The sequence below is a fragment of the Macaca fascicularis genome, chromosome 19, assembly GCF_037993035.2.
Source record: "Macaca fascicularis isolate 582-1 chromosome 19, T2T-MFA8v1.1".
Taxonomy (NCBI): domain Eukaryota; kingdom Metazoa; phylum Chordata; class Mammalia; order Primates; family Cercopithecidae; genus Macaca; species Macaca fascicularis.
Window position 1 is genome coordinate 61,209,571 of NC_088393.1, and position 21,408 is coordinate 61,230,978.

The window sequence follows — 21,408 nt, forward strand, 5'->3', positions numbered from 1 at the left end:
GGAGAATTTCTCTCTTATTTACCATTATCTGTTATTTTACATCACTGGGTGCAGGTTAAGGTCCACAGATTTGATTATCAGACACCTAATTGTAGCCAACACCTTATTCCTCCTCCCTAGAGGAGTCCCACAGACAATGGCAGCTTTTGGGTTTAGACATTTCCTGAATGATTCTGGAGGTAAATTTCTTTTTTGTGTCCACATAGTGGGCAGGGGAGTGTCCATTGGCTGCAGTGAGCCCAGATGGGATCTATCGGGCCACTGCCCTCTAGCCTGGGCGACAGAGAAATACTCTCTCAAACCAAAGAAAAGAAATAGTAAATAAATAAAGTAACAGATCTCTTCCACAAATGTGCTGGGACAACTAACTGGATAACCACAAGGAAAAGAATAATGTTGGATCCCTATCTCACACCATCAAAATTTTATTTTAAAATGTTAAAAGAAAATGAAGAAAAAAGAGAGAGAGAGAGAGACGAAAGGAGCCCTGCGGGAGGGGGTGTTACTTTGTCGCCCAGGCTGGCCTGGATCCCCAGGCTCAGCAATCCTCCCGCCGCTGCTTCCTGAGTAGCTGGGACCTCAGGCTCCCGCCCCCGCGCCCGCATCTTTGCTGTGTTTATCCAGCAGGTCCTCCCTCGCTGACCTGAGCAGTCCGTCCTGCATCCCAGGCGATGGTCCCAGGGAAGTCTCTGAAGCTGAGCACAGGGTGGACTCTCCCTCCCGAGTGAATGGAGAATAGAAAGGGAGAGAACTTCTGTTCCGTTTTGTGGGCGGTCGGCATGAAATCGTACTTTCCGCCCAGGCCGGGCCTTGAATTTTACATTGTAGTTTGCATCCCCGTTCCAGACAATTCCAGGGCTTTTTAATCATGCCTCAGCCTTCCTGGCGGGTCTCGCCTCCAAAACCCGGAAACAGAGGTGTTGGGAACAAGGCTGAGAGGCGCACAGGTCCCGCCCCGGCCCCGCCCGCTGCGGGTTCTAAAGCGCAAGGTCTCTCCGCCTCGCGCCCCGCCCCTACCTCGCCCAGGCCCCGCCCACCTCCTCGCGGGTCCCGCCCAGGCCTGGCTTCTGTCCTGCGCGCGCAGATTCGCGCAGACCAGGAAGCGGATCTCGTGGAGTGACTCTCCCGCCGCGGCGCGTGAGTTTCGCCCTGTCTTGTATTAAGTCTGCGTTTCCCAGGTTTCCGGCTCTTCTGTACCTGGGACTTGGGATCCCCACAAACCTGGAAATTCTCGCCCATCCTCCTTCACCCAGAGCAAATTGAGACATCCCCGTGTGAGGCCGGGGGTCGCTTCCTTTGGGTTTTAGGTCGCCCTGAGGCTGGTGCCGTCCCGGGTCTTTCTGCTATAGGGCAATGTATACACTTTCTAACGCGTAGTTTTCCTGCTCTAAACCTTTTTCTGACTCCTCCCGCCCCGCGCTTTTTAAAGTCCTCACCCGATAGGTGGATTCTCGCCCTCGTAGGCCCCTGGAGCGCAGCGCCGCTGCCCCAGTCCCGGGAAGGCCGCGTCCTCTGCCTTGTCCTGGGATCCTGTAGAACCCACCCTTGTCTTAAGGCGCCATCGCCGCTTCACCCCCGTCCTCGTGCGGGGCCCTGCTGCTCCACAGGTCTCCCCACCACAGTCACCGCTTCTCCTGAGCCCGCGTTGAGGAGGTGCCCGGGGCCTGTCCTGTGACACGGGGTGTTCTTGCCTGCCCAGCTCCAGCCCCTGGAAAATGTGCTCCACCGGGATGCAGGAGTCTTACTCCAAACCCTTCTGTGATTGTGTGGGCCAAAGGGATCAGGAGACAGAGAGAGCAATAGAAAACCTGAGACAGAAAAATGAGAAAGACCCACAACAGATGGCAAAGTAGAGGATGCTGAGGGATTTGCCAAGAGACAGCAAAAGTGAAAAGAAAACGATAGGAAAGCAGGAGGAGAAAAGCAACTGGAGAAATGTAGAGAAAATCTAGATGTACAGAGAGATGAAGGACAGTAAGGTAGGGAGAGGGGCAGCAAAGAGGGAGGCTCATCAGGGTGAGGGAGAGGAGAAGGCATTTGGAGCCAGGGCAGACAGAGCAGAGTGGTGCTGGTGGCAAGGAGAACAGAGGGAGAACCACAGCAGGGAGGACACCTGGGGATCGAGGCTGCCAGAGAGTGGGGTCAGGGCGGTATAACAGGGAAGAGGGAATTTAATGGAGAGAGCAGAGGAGGCGCAGAGATGGTGTTCTGGGAAACTCAGGACTAGAGGGACTGATATGGGGGAGACAGAAGGGTGTTTATTTAAGGTAGGCACTGGCTCAGTGGATTTACATCTAAAAAGCTGAGCATTTCAACAAACACAGAGTGGGGTTTTTTGGTTTCAAAACTGCAGAATAAAAGCAGTTAATCATACATTGATAGGTCACGTAATCTATAGCATAGCGTAACTTGTGTCCTTCCATCGCTGGTGGCCTTGTAGCTGCATTGAAAGAAAAACAAAAACAGCTAAATACATATATTTGTCCTTTTTTTTTCTTCACTCTTGTTCTGGGAAGGTGGGGGGCTGTCTGGAGCTCGTTCCTTTGGCTTCGACTTTGCAAACAGCGTTATCTTATAACTGTCCTTGAAGTGAGCTTGCTAGGCAGAGGAGAACTGGTTCTTCTTTTCTTTTTAACCCTTGCCTTGCCCATTACTTTTCTTGGAGTGAATGAATGCATATTGATTTTTTAATTGTCTGCCTCAGTTTCCTCCCTTAGATGCTTGTTATAAACAAGATTTTAATAGAAAGCATCACTGTTACTGGATTCTTCATGAAACAGCAGGTTTTCTTCTTCAGGCACAGGCTGATATTCACATAGAGCTATTAGTTGAGTTGTAGTCTGCCTGGTTGCAATTGCTTCTATCGTTGATTGAATGTTCTTAACAAGGAGAGGTAAGAGGCAAGGGAGTATTAAACAAATTCTTAGTATGGCTAGAACCATTTCTATTAAGGTTTTGAATCTACTGAAGGAGGAAAACCAGCCTCTAAAGAGGGACTCAGAAGTCTACTTTGTCTAAGTGTGGACTGAAACATGGGCTAATTTTTAAATTCTGTCAGTTATTTCTATAAAAGCTTTCCTATTGTCATGGATTTCTAGGCAGCAATTAGTTAGATTAAACTTTCTACATACTCCTCCTTCCTGGGCTAGGAGGTAGTCTAAAGCTAATCTATGTTGGTAGATGGCATTTCTCATTTTTGTGGCTTGCTGGGCCAGTAAGTCGATGCATTTGCTGTTTCATTAGTGATGATTTCACGTACTGCTTGCAACTTTGTGATGCAATTAGAATGTAAATTGGGATGCGGTAGCTTTATGACTTACCTTGTGCCCAGGTAGCTGGCCTAGAGTACTGAATTAGTCTTTCAGGGGGCCAATTTGTGTCTTTCTAATCTTCTATTTTTATGTCTTCTCTTATGTCTATACCTCTTTTGTTTTTTTCTTTAATGTTATTGTAGACAGGATACCTTCAAGGTTCTCCCTGTTGCAGTGGGAGTGAGAAGAAACATGGTCTAATGGTTTCCAGTACACAAGCCCTTGTACACTTTCCTGGCAACTGTCCGTAGTCGCGAGGCCCACAGATCTAATAGAGACTGGAGGGTGCTTGCCAGGTATTTGGAGCTTCAAGCTGATACTAGATGCGGTTTAGAGAAGAGAAACAGGAGAATGGATTTGGATGAGGTGATCTGGAGTCATCCTTGCCTTGCCACAAAGTTTTCTTTAGTGTTTTATTATAATACTGCTGTCTTAAACAAGTTAATTCTTCTACTGAGTCTTAAAAGCTTTTCTTTAGCGAACAGCACAGTATCTCCTGATAATGGAAGTTTTTAAGAGTGAGGCGCTTGAACATGTCAGCATTGGTTCGGGGGAAGAGTCAGAGTTAAATTATCTTGTGACATTAACTCTTTTGCTTCTTAAGGCCACTGGTCTCCTATGTTAGTCCTTCTACAAACAACGTGAGGAAATGCTTAAGCTGCTAGCAATGTTTTCAGCTACCCGAGCAAACAGGTTTTTAGCTAAAAGAGGAGACTGTGGTAACTTCTGGTCTACGTGCTTATGGAATGATTTGAAGACTCGGAATCATTGGTGTGTAGAGATATGTATGGGGTAACCTGCAGTCCACATCGGTAAGTCTGGCTTTAGAATGGTGCAGTTTACAGGACGACAGGTTTTTGTTTCACAATCTGGTTTTGCCGGCATTTCGGTAAGCATAATTGGCTTTTGTTGTGTGCTGGGGTGCCACGATATGCAATACTCACCATCTTTTTCTGGTGTCCCAGGGGAACAAGGTGGCATGCATATGTATTTATAGTCATTTCTATAGTATCTCTGTACAGGTAGGTTACCACAGATGGGTGAGTCTAGGTCTGCTGCTGGACAAGCATCAAAATACAGAGAAATAGGCCCTCGGTAAAAGGGAGGGACCTTGGTTTGGTTTAAGAGGGGACTTTCTTTTGACCTTGCATGAATTTTAAACTATTCACCAGGTGAAAACTTGAGGTTGTAACATACATCAGGTTGGTTATTTCCTGGTCACAAATTGAGTAATTGAGTGGGTGGTCTGGTTATAAGTAAAAGTTTTTTTTTTTTTTTTTTTTTAAAGATGGAGTTTTGCTCTTGCCTGACTTGGTGGCTCATCCCTGTGATCCCAGCTACTCAGGAAGCTGAGGTAGGAGGATCGCTTGAGCCCAGGAGCTATAAGGTATTAAGTGCATGCTTCCCTCAAGGCCCTCTGGTCCCTTCTGGACTAATGTTGAAAGATGGGATGGATCGGCATGGAACTGTTGGGGTGGCCAGACCCAACACCAGGCCGCAGGGGCTACGAAGTCCGGTGGAGTCAAAGGAATGAGAAAAGACAAGTTAAGGATGCATAAGGTGGGTCCAGGGGGCCAACGCTAGTATGGAGGCTACAAAAGACCCGAACTCTGGAAGCCCACACTATTTATTCGTGGTCAAACAAAGAAGCAGGTGGTACGACTGTGGGGGTTGAAAGGAAGTGGTGCATCCAGCACATGATCTACAGGTGTGTGGTTTAGCATTTATATGGAACATGTTCTGCTACTTGAGATCATGGGGAACATGTTATTCTAGTTTAAGATACAACCGTTTTCTGAGCCTGGAAGTGCTAAAAGCAAGGAACCAGCAAGTCTAGGCACATTCCAGAGGCCATGAGGCATTTTATTTCCTGAGCCCTGGATTCCATCCAAGCCATGAGGGGTTTGTGGGGAAAAGAATGAGAGATCAGACTGTGGCTGTGTCTATGTAGAAAGAAGAAGACATAAGAAACTCCAATTTTTTCTGTGCTAAGAAAAATTCTTCTGCCTTGAGATGCCATTAATCTGTAACCGTAGCCCCAACCCTGTGCTCACAGAAACATGTGCTGTGTTGACTCAAGGTTTAATGGATTTAGGGCTGTGCAGGATGTGCTTTGTTAAAAATGTGTTTGCAAGTAGTATGCTTGGTAAAAGTCATCGCCATTCTCCAGTCTCAAATACCCAGGGACGCAATGCACTGCAGAAGGCTGCAGGCACCTCTGCCCAAGAAAGCCTGTGTATTGTCCAAGGTTTCCCCCCACTGAGACAGCCTGAGATATGGCCTCATGGGAAGGGAAAGACCTGACCGTCCCCCAGCCCGACACCCATAAAGGTTCTTTGCTGAGGAGGATTAGTGAAAGAGGGAGGTCTCTTTGCAGTTGAGATAAGAGGAAGGCATCTATCTCCTGGTCGTCCTGGAATGGAATGTCTCAGTGTAAAACCCAATGGTACATTCCATTTTCTGAGATGGGAGAAAACCACCTTATGGCTGGAGGTGAGACATGCTGGCGGCAATACTGCTCTTTACTGCATGGAGATGTTTGTGTAAAGTCAAACACCAATCTAGCCCACGTGCACATCAAGGCACAGCACTTTCCTTAAATTTATTTATGACACATAGACCTTTGTTCACATTTTCCTGCTGACCCTCTCCCCACCATTACCCTGTAGTCCTGCCACATCCCCCTCCCTGAGATAGTAGAGATAGTGATGAGTAAATACTGAGGGAACTCAGAGACCAGTGCTGGCGCAGCTCCTCCGAACGCTGAGTGCCGGTCCCCTGGGCCCCCTGTTCTTTCTTTTTACTTTGTCTCTGTGTCTTATTTCTTTTCTCAGTCTCTCATCCCACCAGATGAGAAATACCCACAGGTGTGGAGGGGCCGGCCCCCTTCAGGGTTTTCTGCCTTGGGCTTAGATTGTAATGCGGAGGGCAGCCTTCCACCCTTTGGCACAGAGCTTGGAGTTCCAAAGGCCACAGGGGGTTTTAGACCCTGGACTCCTTCATGTTCCAAGACTCTTTTTATATTATGTCAGACTAGCAAGCCCTGCCTCAGCTTTTCTCCAACACTCAGCTTTTCCCCAACATGGAACGCTATTGTAAAAGCACCCATGTATTCTTTTTTCTTTTCTTTTCTTTTTCTTTTTTTTTCAGCTGGAGTTTCCTTCTTCTTGCACAGGGTGGAGTGCAATGGTGTGATCTCGGCTCACATGGAACCTGGCCACCCATGTATTCTTGGTTGAAAAAATTTGCTTATGCCGGGCGCGGTGGCTCAAGCCTGTAATCCCAGCACTTTGGGAGGCCGAGACGGGCGGATCACGAGGTCGGGAGATCGAGACCATCCTGGCTAACACGGTGAAACCCCGTCTCTACTAAAAAAATACAAAAAACTAGCCGGGTGAGGTGGTGGTCGCCTGTAGTCCCAGCTACTCAGGAGGCTGAGGCAGGAGAATGGCGTGAACCCGGGAGGCGGAGCTTGCAGTGAGCTGAGATCCGGCCACTGCACTCCAGCCTGGGCGACAGAGCGAGACTCCGTCTCAAAAAAAAAAAAAAAGAAAAAATTTGCTTATGTCTTAGTTCCACAGATGACCCTCTTTCCCTGTTTTCAAGGTCAATAGCTGTGTATTCGCACTTCTGCATTTTATAAACGTTACTGTGCTTTTCTTGTAAGGCAAATTTAAATGTTGGGAATCAGTGGCATCAGAACCTTGTAAAGAAGTTTCTTTGGCCCAGGCATGTGAAAGATGCTTCTCTAATTTTCAAAGGTAGGGGTGATAAAGACCAACCCTTCCCATTCGCCCTTCCAGGCCCCATGTAAGAATTCAGACACACCTCACTCATCTATCACATGAGAAACGTGTTTTTTTTTTTTTTTTTTTGAGACAGAGTCTCTGTTATCTAGGCTGTGAGTGCAGTCTGATGATCTAGGCTCACTGCAACCTCTGTTTCCTGGGTTCAAGTGATTTTTGTGCCTCAGCATCCCAAGTAGCTGAGATTACAGGAGTGTGCCACCACACCCGGCTAATTATTATATTTTTATTTTATTTTGTTTTTGAGTCTCACATTGTCACCCTAGACTGAAGTGCAGTGGCATGATCTCGGCTCAGTGCAACTGCCAACTCCTGGGTTCAAGCGATTCTCCTGCCCCTGCCTCCTGAGTAGCCGGGATTACAGACACCCGCCAAGCCCACTTACTTTTTTTAGTTTTAGTAGAGATGGGGTTTCACCATGTTGGCCAGGCTGGTCTCAAACTTCTTTTTTTTGAGACAGAGTCTCGCTGTGTCGCCCAGGCTGGAGTGCAGTGGCCGGATCTCAGCTCACTGCAAGCTCCGCCTCCCAGGCTTACGCCATTCTTCTGCCTCAGCCTCCCGAGTAGCTGTGACTACAGGCGCCCGCCACCTCGCCTGGCTAGTTTTTTGTATTTTTTTTTAGTAGAGACGGGGTTTCAACATGTTACCAGGATGGTCTCGATCTCCTGACCTCGTGATCCGCCCATCACGGCCTCCCAAAGTGCTGGGATTACAGGCTTGAGCCACCGCGCTCGGCCTGGTCTCAAACTTCTGACCTCAAGTAATCCACCCTCCTTGACCTTCCAGAGTGCTAGTATTACAGACATGAGCCACCGTGCCTGGCTCAGTTTTTATTTTTAGTAGAGACAGGGTACCACTGTGTTGGCCAGGCTGGTCTTGAACTCCTGAGCCCAAGTGATCCTCACACCTCTGCCTCCTAAGTAGCTGGGACCACGGACACACATGTGCACAACCATGCCTGGCTAAGTTTTTGTATTTTTGGTAGCGATGGGGTTTCACCATGTTACCCAGGCTGGTCTCAAACTCCTGAGTTCAAAAGATCTATCTGCCTCAGCCTCCCAGAGTACTGGGATGACAGGCATGAGTCACCACACCTAGCATCTGCATGGGGTTTGGTCAGGGGTGGGTCTGGGGACCCAGGGCTGGGTCAGGCAGCAGAGCTCATTCCAGCCCAGCTCCCCACTGCTGCAGCATATGTGTGGGCTCCTTCAGGAGAGAAGCGGGAGTTTTCCTGTAGGAGTTTATCATCCCTGGTGTGGTGGGCAGCACAGGGGACCATATTTCCCAGGGTGAGGTCTCCTTTGTATGTTTCATTGCGTTACAGGGAGGGGGTTTCTTGATTCTGAGCAATAAACAACATGTTTCTAACATTCAGGATTGATTTCTAAACACTCTTGGTATGTGAGGAAGAAATCTGGAAGAGGAAGAGGAAAGCAAAGGAGTCAGGGATGGCTCTTCCTCAGGTGAGATGATATTCTCGGTGGATTGTTCTGTCTCCTTCCTTTCAGAAACGCTGGGCCTTGGAGTTGGGAATCTTCTCTGAGTCTGAAGCGTCCTGCCTGACAGGTTTGCTCACACTCACCCGTGCCTTCCCTCAGTCCCTCTCGTCTCGCTTAGATTCCGTCTCTTGTGACCCAGTGGCATGAACTTGGAAGGAGGCTGCAGTGGTTGTTGTCCTGGGAAGGGCTCACACCAGACATGGATGGAGACGGGGTGAGGGTCCCGTGGTGTCAGTGCTGTTGGGCAGCAGGGATTGTTCAGGGGCCACATCTGGATGCACTGTCAGGTCTCTGTGGACCAGGATTAGAGCAGCTGCCACTGGAAGTCACGTATTCATGTGCACAACATACATGGTAAATTCTAGAAAAGGAGATCAATACGGAGAAATGTTTTCTGCCTGATTTTTTACTACACTTTTAGGTAATTGAGTGAGTTACTGTGTTTCTGACTCCAAAAATCTTACTAATTAGAATGGAAAGTTTGTACACAGACACGAATGATACAAGGTGTTTTATTCCATCATTATTTTAAGAATATGAAGTCAACCTAAATAATAGGAGATTCATTAAACCATTCTTAGCACATTAAGCTCATGGAGACTGTGATGTTACTATGGAGAGGCTTGTGAAACAGGTGTTTTCAGTAAAAATGGTTACAATTTTTATTATCATTATTATTATTATATTATGATAATGTTATTATATTTCAAATATACGTCGTCTTGCTCTATCGCCCAGGCTGAAGTGCAGTGACATGATTTTGGCTCACAGCCACCTCCACCTTCGAGGTTCGAGCAGTTCTCCTGCCTCAACCTCCCGAGTAGCTGGAATTATAAGCACACGTCACCATGCCCAGCTAATTTTGTTGTATTTTTATTAGTGATGGGTATCACTATGTTGGCCAGGCTGGTCTCAAACTGCTGACCTCAGGTGATCTGCCCACCTCAGCCTCCTGGAGTGCTGGGATTACAGGTGCAAGCCACCGTGCCCAGCCCCAACAATTATTATTAAATATATACTTTTTCTATTTAAACATCACATGATGAGTATATTTTTTTTGTGGTAAAACTCCAAGCAAAGCTGCAGCTTAGACCCTTGGCCATAAGGCATCTCTGTTCCCAGTCATGTCCTCCACCCTCCTTCCAGCCTCACTGGGGAGCCACTACTGTCAGTTTTGTGCCAGGCATCAGAGCAAGTCTTGTACACGTGTATTTCTGCATCATTATGAGACTTTAGAAAAAATTCTACAATAAATTTTTTAAAAAAAGTTTTTTACAAAAATTAGCTGGGCATGGCGGCACGTGCCTATAATCCAAGCTACTCAGGAAGCTGAGGCAGGAGAATCGCTTGAACCTGGGAGGTGCACGTTGCAGTAGACATTGCAGTAGGACATTGCAGAGATTGTGCTACTGCACTCCAGCCTGGGCACAGAGCAAGACTCCGTCTCAAAAAAAAAAAAGAAAAAAAGTTTTTATATTTCTGTTTTCACTTTCGATTTGGGGCTACATGTGAAGGTCTGTTACACAGGTAAACTAGTGTCATCGGGGTTTGTTGTACAGATTATTTCTTCACTCTGGTGTTAAGCCCCGTACCCAAAAGTTATTTTTAATTAATTTATTTTTTTGAGACTGAGTTTTGCTCTTGTTGCCCAGGCTGGAGTATAATGGCATGATGTGAACTCGCTGCAACCTCTGCCTCCCAGGTTCAAGCAATTCATCTGCCTCAGCTTCCCCAGTAGCTGAGATTACAGAGGCCTTCTACCATGCCTTGCTAATTTTTGTATTTTTAGTAGAGACAGGTTTCACCATGTTGGGCCAGGCTGATCTTGAACTCCTGACAGGTGATCCACCTGCCTCGGCCTCCCAAAGTGGTGGGATTACAGGCATGAGCCGCCGCGTCTGGCCCCCAATAGTTATTTTTTCTGCCGCCTCCTTCCTCTCCACCCTCCACCCTCAAGTAGACCCCAGAGTCTGTTGTTTTCTTCTTTGTGTTTTAGTAAATATTGTACTTTGATATTTGATTCTGCTGGTTGTGAATTCACGTGTTGTCCTGTTAGTAAACATGGCTAGCTTGCTCTTTGCCATCTGCATTGGAAACTGGCTGAACGAAAACATGTGGGTCCTTTGAGATTTTTCCCTGTATAAAGAGTGCCATAGTGGCTGCCTCTGCACACGCCTGCATTCCTACAGATATCTGAACATTCCTCCAGGTCAGGCAGGTGAAAGGTGATTGCTTCCTCTAGGATGGGGCATTTCCTGTTTTCTTAGATCCCACAAGATTCCCCCCCCCCCCCGCCGCCCCCAATTGCCGAAGTGTCCTTTTCCAGCAAGATGAGATTCCTCTTCAGTTAAACAAAACTTGCTACTTTTTATATTTTTAAAGCCTTTATATATATAAACACACACACACGTACACATATACATATACACACGCAAATGTATATATTTTGAACAACTTTTACAGTTTGAAAATCTGGGGAAAGTGACAACCCTTAGTATTAACATCTAGTTTTTTGTGAGTCTGTGTAGGCTTCATTATTTTGTTTTATATATATATAACCTATATTATACATATATAACATATTATATATAATGGGTATTTATATATTTGTTATATATGACAAATATTTATATTTGTTATGTATATATAATATACATTATATCTAACAAATATTTATATATTTGTTATATATACATATATATTATATATATTATATACATATATAAAATGAATTTTCATACTTTGAGTAATCTAGTTTTCATGTATTTTATTTTGAGACTGGGTCTCACTGTGTTGCCCAGGCTGGAGCACAGTGGCATGATCTTAGCTCACTGCAACTTCCACCCTCAGGCTCAAACCACCTTCATACCTCAGGCTCCCCAGTAGCTGGAACTACAGGTGCCTGCCACCATGCCTGGCTGATTTTTTTTTTTTTTTTTTTTTTGAGATGGAGTCTCTGTTCCCCAAGCTGGAGTGCAGTGGTGTGATTTTGGATCATTGCAACATCTACCTCCCAGGATCAAGCAATTCTGCTGTGTCAGCCTCCCAGGGAGCTGGGATAACAGGCATGTGCCACTGTGCCCAGCCAGATACTAGTTTCTGATCTTTCATTGTGAATGTTGTCATCTCTGAAGACATCACCCATACTCTGTCTCATCTAGATACTGAATGTCACTTGGTGTGTCAATAAAAGTTTCTTGGCCGGGCACGGTGGATCACGCCTGTAATTCCAGCACTTTGAGAGGCGGAGTCAGGTGGATCACGAGGTCAGGGATTTGAGACCAACCTGGCCAATGTGGTGAAACCCCATTTCTGCTAAAAATACAAAAGTTAACTGGTCCTGGTGGCGTGTGCCTGTAATTTCAGCTACTCAGGAGGCTAAGGCAGGAGAATCGTTTGATCCTGGGAGGTGGAGGTTGCAGTGAGAGGAGACTGCACCATTGCACTCCAGCCTGAGTGACAGACCGAGACTCCACCTCAAAAAAAAAATAAAAGTTTAGTAAAACACAACTGGGAGGACAAAGTGTGGTGAGAAATCCCTTACGCAGATTTGTTAGAATATTCACTGCATTTAAATCCATGCTTTCACCTTTCTTTCTTCTCATTTTCTGTAAAGATAAGAATTCCGCCCATAACCATTTGGTTAAAATTTGTTTTCCTTTCAGGGTCTATTGACATTCAGGGACGTGGCCATAGAATTCTCTCAAGAGGAGTGGAAATGTCTGGACCCTGCTCAGAGGACTCTGTACAGGGACGTGATGGTGGAGAATTATAGGAACCTGGTCTCCCTGGGTGAGGATAATTTCCTTCCAGAAGTGGGGATGTCCCCTTGCGTATCTTTGTATTTTATCTTTTTTTTAGATACAAAGTCTTGCTCTGTCCCCCCAGGGTGGAGTGAAGTGGTGGGATCATAGCTCACTGCAGTCTTGAATTCCTGGGCTCAGGTGATTGTCCCACCTCAGCCTCCACCAGTAGCTGGTACAGGTGTATGCCAACATGTTGGGCAAATTTTTAGTTGTTTTTTTTCCAGACGGGGTCTTCCTGTGTTGTTGAAATCCGTCTTGATCTCCTGAGCTCAAGAAATCCTCCTCAGTCTTCCGAGTAGCTGGGATTACAGGCGCCAAACCCCATACCTAATTATGGGCTTTTATTTTTAAGATTTTTGCATACGTGCAGCCGGGTGTGGTGGCTCATGCCTGTAATCTCAGCATTTTGGGAGGCCGAGGTGGGCGGATCACGAGGTCAGGAGATCAAGACCAGCTTGGCCAACACGGTATAACCTGGTCTCTACTAAAAATACAAAAATTAGCCGTGTGTGGTGGCACTGGCCTGTAAAGCCAGCTACTTAGGGGGCTGAGGCAGGAGAATTGCATGAACCTAGGAATCAGTTTGCAGTGAGCCAAGATCGCCAGTGCACTGCAGCCTGGCGACAAGTGAGACTCCATCTCAAAAAAATAAATAAAATAAAATAAAATATTTGCATATGTGTGTCCTTAAGGCTAATATGAGTCTATGAGTTTCTTGTAGACAACACATAGTTGGTTCCTGTTCATTGAGCCAGACTTTGCCTTCTGAGTGCAGAGTTAAATACTTACAGCTGAAGTATTACTGATGGAGAAGACCTTACCTTTGTGATTTTGTTACATATTATCTGTATTTCTTGTAGGTTTTTTTGGTTCTTCATTTCTCATTTCCTACTTTTTGTGTTTAATTGCTTTTTTGTGTAGACTTGCTTTGACTCCCTTCTTATTTCCTTTTTGTTTGTTTATTTATGATGGAGTCTCACTCTGTCACCAAGGCTACAGTTCAGCGGTACGGTCTTGGCTCACCACAGTGAGCTCCGCCTCTCGGGCTCAAACGATCCTTGTGCCCCAGTGGCTCACCCCTATAATCCCAGCACTTTGGGAGGCCGAGACGGGCGGATCACAAGGTCAGGAGATCGAGACCATCCTGGCTAACACGGTGAAACTCCGTCTCTACTAAAAAATACAAAAAGCTAGCCGGACGAGGTGGCGGGCGCCTGTAGTCCCAGCTACTCGGGAGGCTGAGGCAGGAGAATGGCGTAAACCCGGGAGGCAGAGCTTGTAGTGAGCTGAGATCTGGCCACTGCACTCCAGCCTGGGCGACAAAGCGAGACTCTGTCTCAAAAAAAAAAACCAGCCTGGCTAACATGGCGAAACTCCGTCTCTACTAAAATACAAAAATTGGCTGGACACTGTGGTGGGCGCCTATAATCCTGCTACTCAAGAGTCTAACCCAGGAGAGTAACTTGAACCCGGGAGGTAGAGGTTGCAGTGAGCCGAGATTGCGCCACTGCACTCCAGCCTGGATGACAGCACGAGCCTCTGTCTCAAAGAAGAAAAAAAAAAAATCCATAACCTGCAAAAACTACTTTTTCTCTACTAGACCTATGTTTATGTCAGAATTATTTCTGTGTATGTTGCATTTTCATTAACATATATGTACCGTGTTTTTTCATGCTTTTTTCTTCTAAACAACAGAAAAAAAGTTGAATTATGAAGAAAAGGTATACTTACACCAGTTTGTGTATCTGTCCTTTTATTTTCCTATTCATTTATTTATTTGTTGATGAGATGAAGTTTTGTTCTTATCGCCCAGGCTGGGGTGTAATGGCACAATCTCGGGTCACTCCAACCTCCAACTCCTGGGTTCAGGTGATTCTCCTGCCTCAGTATCCCATGTAGCTGGCATTACAGGCGTGTGCCACCATGCCTGGCTAATTTTGTTTTTTTGTTTTTTTGTTTTTTTTTGAGACGGAGTCTCGCTCTGTCGCCCAGGCTGGAGTGCAGTGGCCGGATCTCAGCTCACTGCAAGCCCCGCCTCCTGGGTTCACGCCATTCTCCGGCCTCAGCCTCCCGAGTAGCTGGGACTACAGGCGCCCGCCACCTCGCCCGGCTAGTTTTTTGTATTTCTTAATAGAGACGGGGTTTCACCGTGTTAGCCAGGATGGTTTCGATCTCCTGACCTCGTGATCCGCCCGTCTCGGCCTCCCAAAGTGCTGGGATTACAGGCTTGAGCCACCGCGCCCGGCCTTGTTTTTTTTTTTTGAGACGGAGTCTTGCTCTGTCGACCAGGCTGGATCGCAGTGGCGCGATCTCAGCTCCACGCCATTCTCCTGCCTTAGCCTACCAAGTAGCTGGGACTACAGGCACCCGCCACTACACCCGGCTAATTTTTTGTATTTTTAGTGGAGACGAGGTTTTGCCGTGTTAACCAGAATGGTCTCGATCTCCTGACCACATGATCCACCCGCCTTGGCCTCCCAAAGTGCTGGGATTACAGGCATGAACCACCGCGCCCAGCCATAATTTTGTATTTTAATAGACACAGGGTTTCTCCTTTTTGGTCAGGCTGGTCTGGAGCCCCCGCCCTCGAGTGATCCACCAACCTCAGCCTCCTAAACTGCTGGGATTACAGGTGTGAACCACCGTGCCTGGCCTCTCTGTCTTTTTATTTACCTTTACTGGAAAACTTTATATATGTTTGTGGGTTGGAGTTGCTCTTTGGACTTCTTTCATTTCTTTCTTTCTTTTTTTTTTTTTTTAAGACAGAGTCTTGGTCTGTCACCCAGGCCGGAGTGTGGTGGTACGATCTTGGCCAACTGCAACCTCTGCCTCTCGGGTTCAAGTGATTCTGCTGCTTCAGTCTCCCAAGTAGCTGGGACTACAGGCACATGACACCACACCCGGCTAATTTTTTCTTTTTTACTTTTTTGTAGAAATGGGGTTTCACTGTGTGAGCCAGGATGGTCTCAATCTCCTGACCTCCTGATCCTCCTGTGTCAGCCTCCCAAAATGCTGGGATTACAGGTGTGAACCACCATGCCTGGCAAGCCTCAAAGTTTTTTTTTTTTTTTTTTTGAGACGGAGTCTCGCTCTGCCGCCCAGGCTGGAGTGCAGTGGCCGGATCTCAGCTCACTGCAAGCTCCGCCTCCCGGGTTTACGCCATTCTCCTGCCTCAGCCTCCCCAGTAGCTGGGACTACAGGCGCCCGCCACCTCCCCCGGCTAGTTTTTTTTTTTGTATTTTTTAGTAGAGACGGGGTTTCACCATGTTAGCCAGGATGGTCTCGATCTTCCGACCTCGTGATCCGCCCGTCTCGGCCTCCCAAAGTGCTGGGATTACAGGCTTGAGCCACCGCGCCCGGCCGCCTCAAAGTTTTTAAAACATGTTATTGCTATAGATGCCTTCAAGCATTGGAAGATTTATAGTACAGGCTCTAAACTTCCTTTGTTTAATCAGATTTGTCAGTCTTCGGTGATATTGATGATGAGATGCTCCTGTTCCTGTCTCAGTCATTTCACTGTCCTGTCACAAGTAGCTTAGACTGGCCAGCCGAGGTGACTCATGCCTCTAATCCCAGCAGTTCGGGGTGTCAAGGTGGGCGGATCACTGGAAATCACGAGTTTGAGAACAGTCTGGCCAACATGATCAAACCTCGAATCTACTAAATACAAGAAATTGGCCGGGTGTGGTGGCTCAAACCTGTAATCCCAGCACTTTGGGAGGCTGAGAGGGGCAGATCACCTGAGTTTAGGGGTTCGAGGCCAGCCTGGCCAACATGGTGAAACCCCGTTGCTACCAAAAATACAAAAATTAGCTGGGCATGGTGGCGCATGGCTGTTATCCCAAGTACTTGAGAGGCTGAGGCAGGAGAATCACTTGAACCCGGGAGGTGGAGGTTGCAGTGAGCCAAGATTGCCCCACTGCACTCCAGTCCAGGTGACAAAGTGAGACTCCGGGCTGAGGTGGGAGAATCTCTTGAGGCAGGAAAATCCTGCCACTACACTCCAGGCTGGGTGACAGAGCATGACTCGGTCTCAAAAACAAACAGGAAAAGAAACAGCTTAAACTAGGAGGCTTCAGACATAGAAATTTATTTCTCATGAATTTGGAAAGTGAAAAATCCAAGAGCAAGGTGACAGCCAAATTGGTTGCTGGTGAGAGCCTTCTTCATGGTTTAGTCCAGCCATCTTCCTGCCGTGCCCTGACACAGGGGAAAGAGGAACAGAAAACGAGCTCTTTAATATCTCTTCTTATAAAAGCACAAGTCCTATTCATGAGTAGTCAACACCCATGACCAAATTCTCTCAAAGGCCCCATCTGCTGGAAAATCCTATTGGAGAATAAGAACTCTGAAAATGGCTTTTGGCCAAGAAGAACATTAATACCAGGGAGCCTGCATCATATTTTTTATGTTTTTATTGTGCAATTTGATTTATAAAATGTTTTCTCTGATCTCAGTTTAAACATTTTCCCAGCACACATTCTATGTTTTATATTTTGTGCATAGTGAACTAGATAATTAAGGCCAACAATGCATATATATATAGAATTGCTGTATTGCCTGGCTGTTTCATAAATATAGTTGTGACATGGTAATTGCACCCTCTGACAGTGTTAGTCATTCTTTTTTTTTTTTTTTTTTTTTTTTGAGATGAAGTCTCACCCTGTCACTCAGGCTGGAGTGCAATGGTGCGATCTCGGCTCACTACAACCTCCACTTCCCGTGTTCAAATGATTCTCCTGCCTCAGCCTCCCAAGTAGCTGAGATTACAGGCACCCACCACCACGACCAGCTAATTTTTTTGTATTTTTAGTAGAGTTGGGATTTCACCATGTTAGCCAGGCTACTCTCGAACTCCTGACTTCATGATCTGCCCGCCTCAGCCTCCCAAAGTGCTGGCATTACAGACCTGAGCCACCGTGCCCGACCGTTAGTCAATTGTTATTCCTTATAATGCTGTGTAGTTTTTTGACCTCATAAATCAGAAGGTAGTGATCTTAACATGTATTTCAGTTCTTATATTGTGTGCTCATTGTAAGTAGAAGTTTGGCATTTTTCTTAACAGGGAATTGTTTAGAATTTTGCAGTTTGTATAAATCTACTTATTATTTGCTTGCTGGTTTTATGGATTACAATATTTTACTAATTAAATTTTATGACCGTACATAAGGCTTTTCAGTATCGGTATACAATATAACTGATACAGTCCACTAGTTAATGTCACAAAGTGCCACTGGACACTGTGGCTCACGCATGCCATCCCAGGACTTTGGGAGGCTGAGGCAGGTGGATCACTTGAGGTCAAAAGTTCGAGGCCAGCCTGGCCAAATGTTGAAACCTTATGTCCACTAAAAATACAAAAATTAGCCAAGCATGGTGGTGTGTGCCTTGAACCTAAAAGGTGGAGGTTGCAGTGAGCCAAGATCAGGCAGCATTGAACTCCAGCCCATTGTGACACAGCAAACATTTGTCTCAAAAATATAAAAACTAAAAAAAAATTTCAAATGTCACGACATGCATTTTCTGCATGGATTTAGGTAATTTTATGACAGTTATTCAGAAAAACATTGTATTTTTTTTTTTTTTTTTTGAGACGGAGTCTTGCTCTGTCGCCCAGGCTGGAGTGCAGTGGCCGGATCTCAGCTCACTGCAAGCTCCATCTCCCGGGTTTACGCCATTCTCCTGCCTTAGCCTCCCGAGTAGCCGGGACTACAGAAAAACATTGTATTAACTTTTTTTTTGAGACGGAGTCTCACTTTGTCTCCCAAACTGAAGTACAGTGGTGCAATCTCAGCTCACTGCAACCTCTACCTCTTGGGTTCAAACGATTCTTGTGCCTCAGCCTCCCAAGTAGCTGGGACTACAGACGTGGGCCATCATACCTGGCTAAATTTTGTAATCTTTTCTTATCTTCTCAGTGCTATGATTGTTTGACAACATAGAATTGCCATTGATTTTGGTTATCCTTATATGTGGTTGTTGTGGATTATTTACCAATATAGTATATCATGTGGTCCTTTAGCATTTTTTTGTATACAGTAAATATGCCGTAAATATGAAGAATATATACTTTTCATTGATGTGACAGTGATGTGTTTTGCAAACTGTTAGACACTTTAGGGTCACAATGGAAAAATATTTCTTACTTTAGACTACACATGTTTGTGCCCTGTCAGTGTTTTGTCATGATATTGGAAATAGGCTTCCGTAAAAATAATCTGAAGCACATGTAATTGCCCTTTATTTGTTAAAAAATCATACGCTTTTCTGTTCCTAAACTTTGAGGGTCATGTTTGGAAAGTTTAAAATAAGTATTGTTTTTTGTGTCGTATTTACACATTTCAGCATTATTTGCCATCTGTACTTAATTTGAAACCTTTTGGTGTTTGTGTTTTGTAGATATCTCTTCCAAATGCAAGATGAAGGAGTTCTTGTCAACAGCGCAAAGCAATAGAGAAGTGTTCCACACAGGGACATTGCAAAGACATGAAAGTCATCAAATTGGAGATTATTGCTTCCAGGATGTTGATAAAGATATTCATGACTTAGAGTTTCAGTGGCAAGAAGATGAAAGAAATGGCCATGAAGCACCCATGACAAAAATAAAAAAGTTGACAGGTAGTACAGACCGATATGATCAAAGACATGCTGGAAACAAGCCTATTAAAGATCAGCTTGGATTAAGCTTTCATTCACATTTGCCTGAACTACATATATTTCACACCGAAGAGAAAATTGATAATCAACTTGAGAGGTCTGTCAATGATGCTTCCTCAGTTTCAACAACCCAAAGAAATTGTTGTAGGCCCAAAACCCATATATCTAATAACTATGGGAATAATTTCCAGAATTCTTCATTATTTACACAGAAACAGGAAGTACATATGAGAGAAAAATCTTTCCAATGTGATGAGAGTGGCAAAGCCTTTAGTAATAGATCACTCTTAAGGAAACATCAGATAATCCATTTAGGAGAGAAACAATATAAATGTGATATATGTGGCAAGCTCTTTAATCAGAAACAATACCTTGTAGACCATCGTAGATGTCACACTGGTGAGAAACGTTACAGTTGTAATGAGTGTGACAAGACCTTCAGTCAGACGTCATCCCTTACATACCATCGTAGACTTCATACTGGAGAGAAACCTTACAATTGTGAAGAATGTGACAAAGCTTTCCATTTCAAATCAAACCTTGAAAGACATAGGAGAATTCATACTGAAGAGAAACCATATGAGTGTAATGAGTGTGGCAAGACATTTAGGCAGAAGTCAATCCTTACATGCCATCGTAGACTTCATACTAAAGAGAAACCATACAAGTGTAATGAGTGTGGCAAGACATTTAGGCAGAAGTCATCCCTTACATGCCATCATAGACTTCATACTGGAGAGAAACCTTATAAGTGTAATGAGTGTGGCAAGAACTTTAGGCACAAGTCATCTCTTACATGCCATCGTAGACTTCATACTGGAGAGAAACCTTACAAATGTGAAGAATGTGACAGAGCTTACAGTTTCAAATCAAACCTTGAAATACATCAGAAACTTCATACTGAAGACAATCCTTACAAGTGTAATGAGTGTGGCAAGACCTTTAGCCGAACGTCATCCCTTACATGCCATCGTAGACGTCATACTGGAGAGAAACCTTACAAATGTGAAGAATGTGACAAAGCATTCCGTTTCAAATCAAATCTTGAAAGACATAGGAGAATTCATACTGGAGAGAAACCATACAAGTGTAATGAGTGTGGCAAGACCTTTAGTCGGAAGTCATACCTTACATGCCATCGTAGACTTCATACTGGAGAGAAACCCTACAAGTGTAATGAGTGTGGCAAGACATTTAGTCACAAGTCATCCCTCACATGCCATCGTAGACTTCATTCTGCAGAGAAACCTTACAAGTGTAATGAGTGCGGCAAGACCTTCAATCAGCAGTTAACCCTTAGACACCATCGTAGACTTCATACTGGAGAGAAACCTTACAAATGTGAAGAATGTGACAAAGCTTACAGTTTCAAATCAAACCTTGAAATCCAACAGAAAATTCATACTGAAGAGAATCCTTACAAGTGTAATGAATGTGGCAAGACCTTCAGCCGGACGTCATCCCTTACATGCCATCGTAGACTTCATACTGGAGAGAAACCTTACAAATGTGAAGAATGTGACAAAGCTTTCCGTGTGAAATCAAACCTTGAAGGACATAGGAGAATTCATACTGGAGAGAAACCATACAAGTGTAATGAGTGTGGCAAGACTTTTAGTCGGAAGTCATATTTTACATGCCATCATAGACTTCATACTGGAGAGAAACCTTACAAGTGTAACGAATGTGACAAGAGCTTTAGTCAGAAGTCATCCCTTATATGCCATCGTAGACTTCATACTGGAGAGAAACCTTACAAGTGTAATGAATGTGACAAGACCTTTAGTCAGAAGTCAAACCTTACTTGCCATCGTAGACTTCATACTGGAGAGAAACCTTACAAATGTAATGAATGTGGCAAGAACTTTAGTCAGAAATCATACCTTACATGCCATCGTAGACTTCATACTGGAGAAAAACCTTACAAGTGTAATGAATGTGGTGAGGTTTTTAATCAACAAGCACACCTTGCAGGTCATCATAGAATTCACACTGGAGAGAAGACTTAGAAATGTGAAGCATGTGACAAAGTTTACAGTCGCAAATCAAGCCTTGAAAGACAGGAGAATTCATACTGTAGAGAAAGCTTACAAATGTGAAGAATGTCACAAAGTTTTCAGTCACACATCAAACCTTGAAAGACGTAGGAGAGGCCGGGCGCGGTGGCTCAAGCCTATAATCCCAGCACTTTGGGAGGCCGAGGCGGGCGGATCACAAGGTCAGGAGATCGAGACCACAGTGAAACCCCGTCTCTACTAAAAATACAAAAAATGTGGCGGGCGCCTGTAGTCCCAGCTACTCAGGAGGCTGAGGCAGGAGAATGGCGGGA

At 45.2% G+C, this 21,408-nt stretch overlaps 2 protein-coding genes across 6 annotated transcripts in view; both read left to right on the top strand.

Annotated features, from left to right (window-relative positions):
- The window catches only part of LOC102146399 (tropomyosin-2-like), a 133,927-nt gene that overhangs the window by 65,847 nt on the left and 46,672 nt on the right, over positions 1-21,408 (top strand).
- Positions 1,093-21,211, top strand: LOC102145632 (uncharacterized). 5 transcript variants are annotated; one of them, XM_065535912.2, is made up of 5 exons: positions 1,093-4,123; positions 4,600-4,698; positions 8,493-8,830; positions 12,282-12,408; positions 18,822-21,211. In XM_065535912.2, exons 3-5 carry the CDS (start codon positions 8,816-8,818, stop codon positions 21,086-21,088), a joined length of 2,409 nt encoding a protein of 802 aa, XP_065391984.1. In that variant the 5' UTR covers positions 1,093-4,123; positions 4,600-4,698; positions 8,493-8,815; the 3' UTR covers positions 21,089-21,211. The 5 variants fall into 5 exon arrangements, with proteins under 5 accessions (XP_065391984.1, XP_065391983.1, XP_065391981.1 ...); XM_065535911.1 differs by having other exon boundaries at positions 4,600-4,665; positions 8,493-8,580; XM_065535909.1 differs by having other exon boundaries at positions 1,093-1,137; positions 8,493-8,580.

Bases quoted from the DNA above. Each gene is read 5' to 3' on its own strand.
- LOC102145632 (XM_065535912.2), top strand. The intron at 12,409-18,821 runs GTGAGGATAATT...TGTGTTTTGTAG, and splicing joins TAGGAACCTGGTCTCCCTGG to ATATCTCTTCCAAATGCAAG.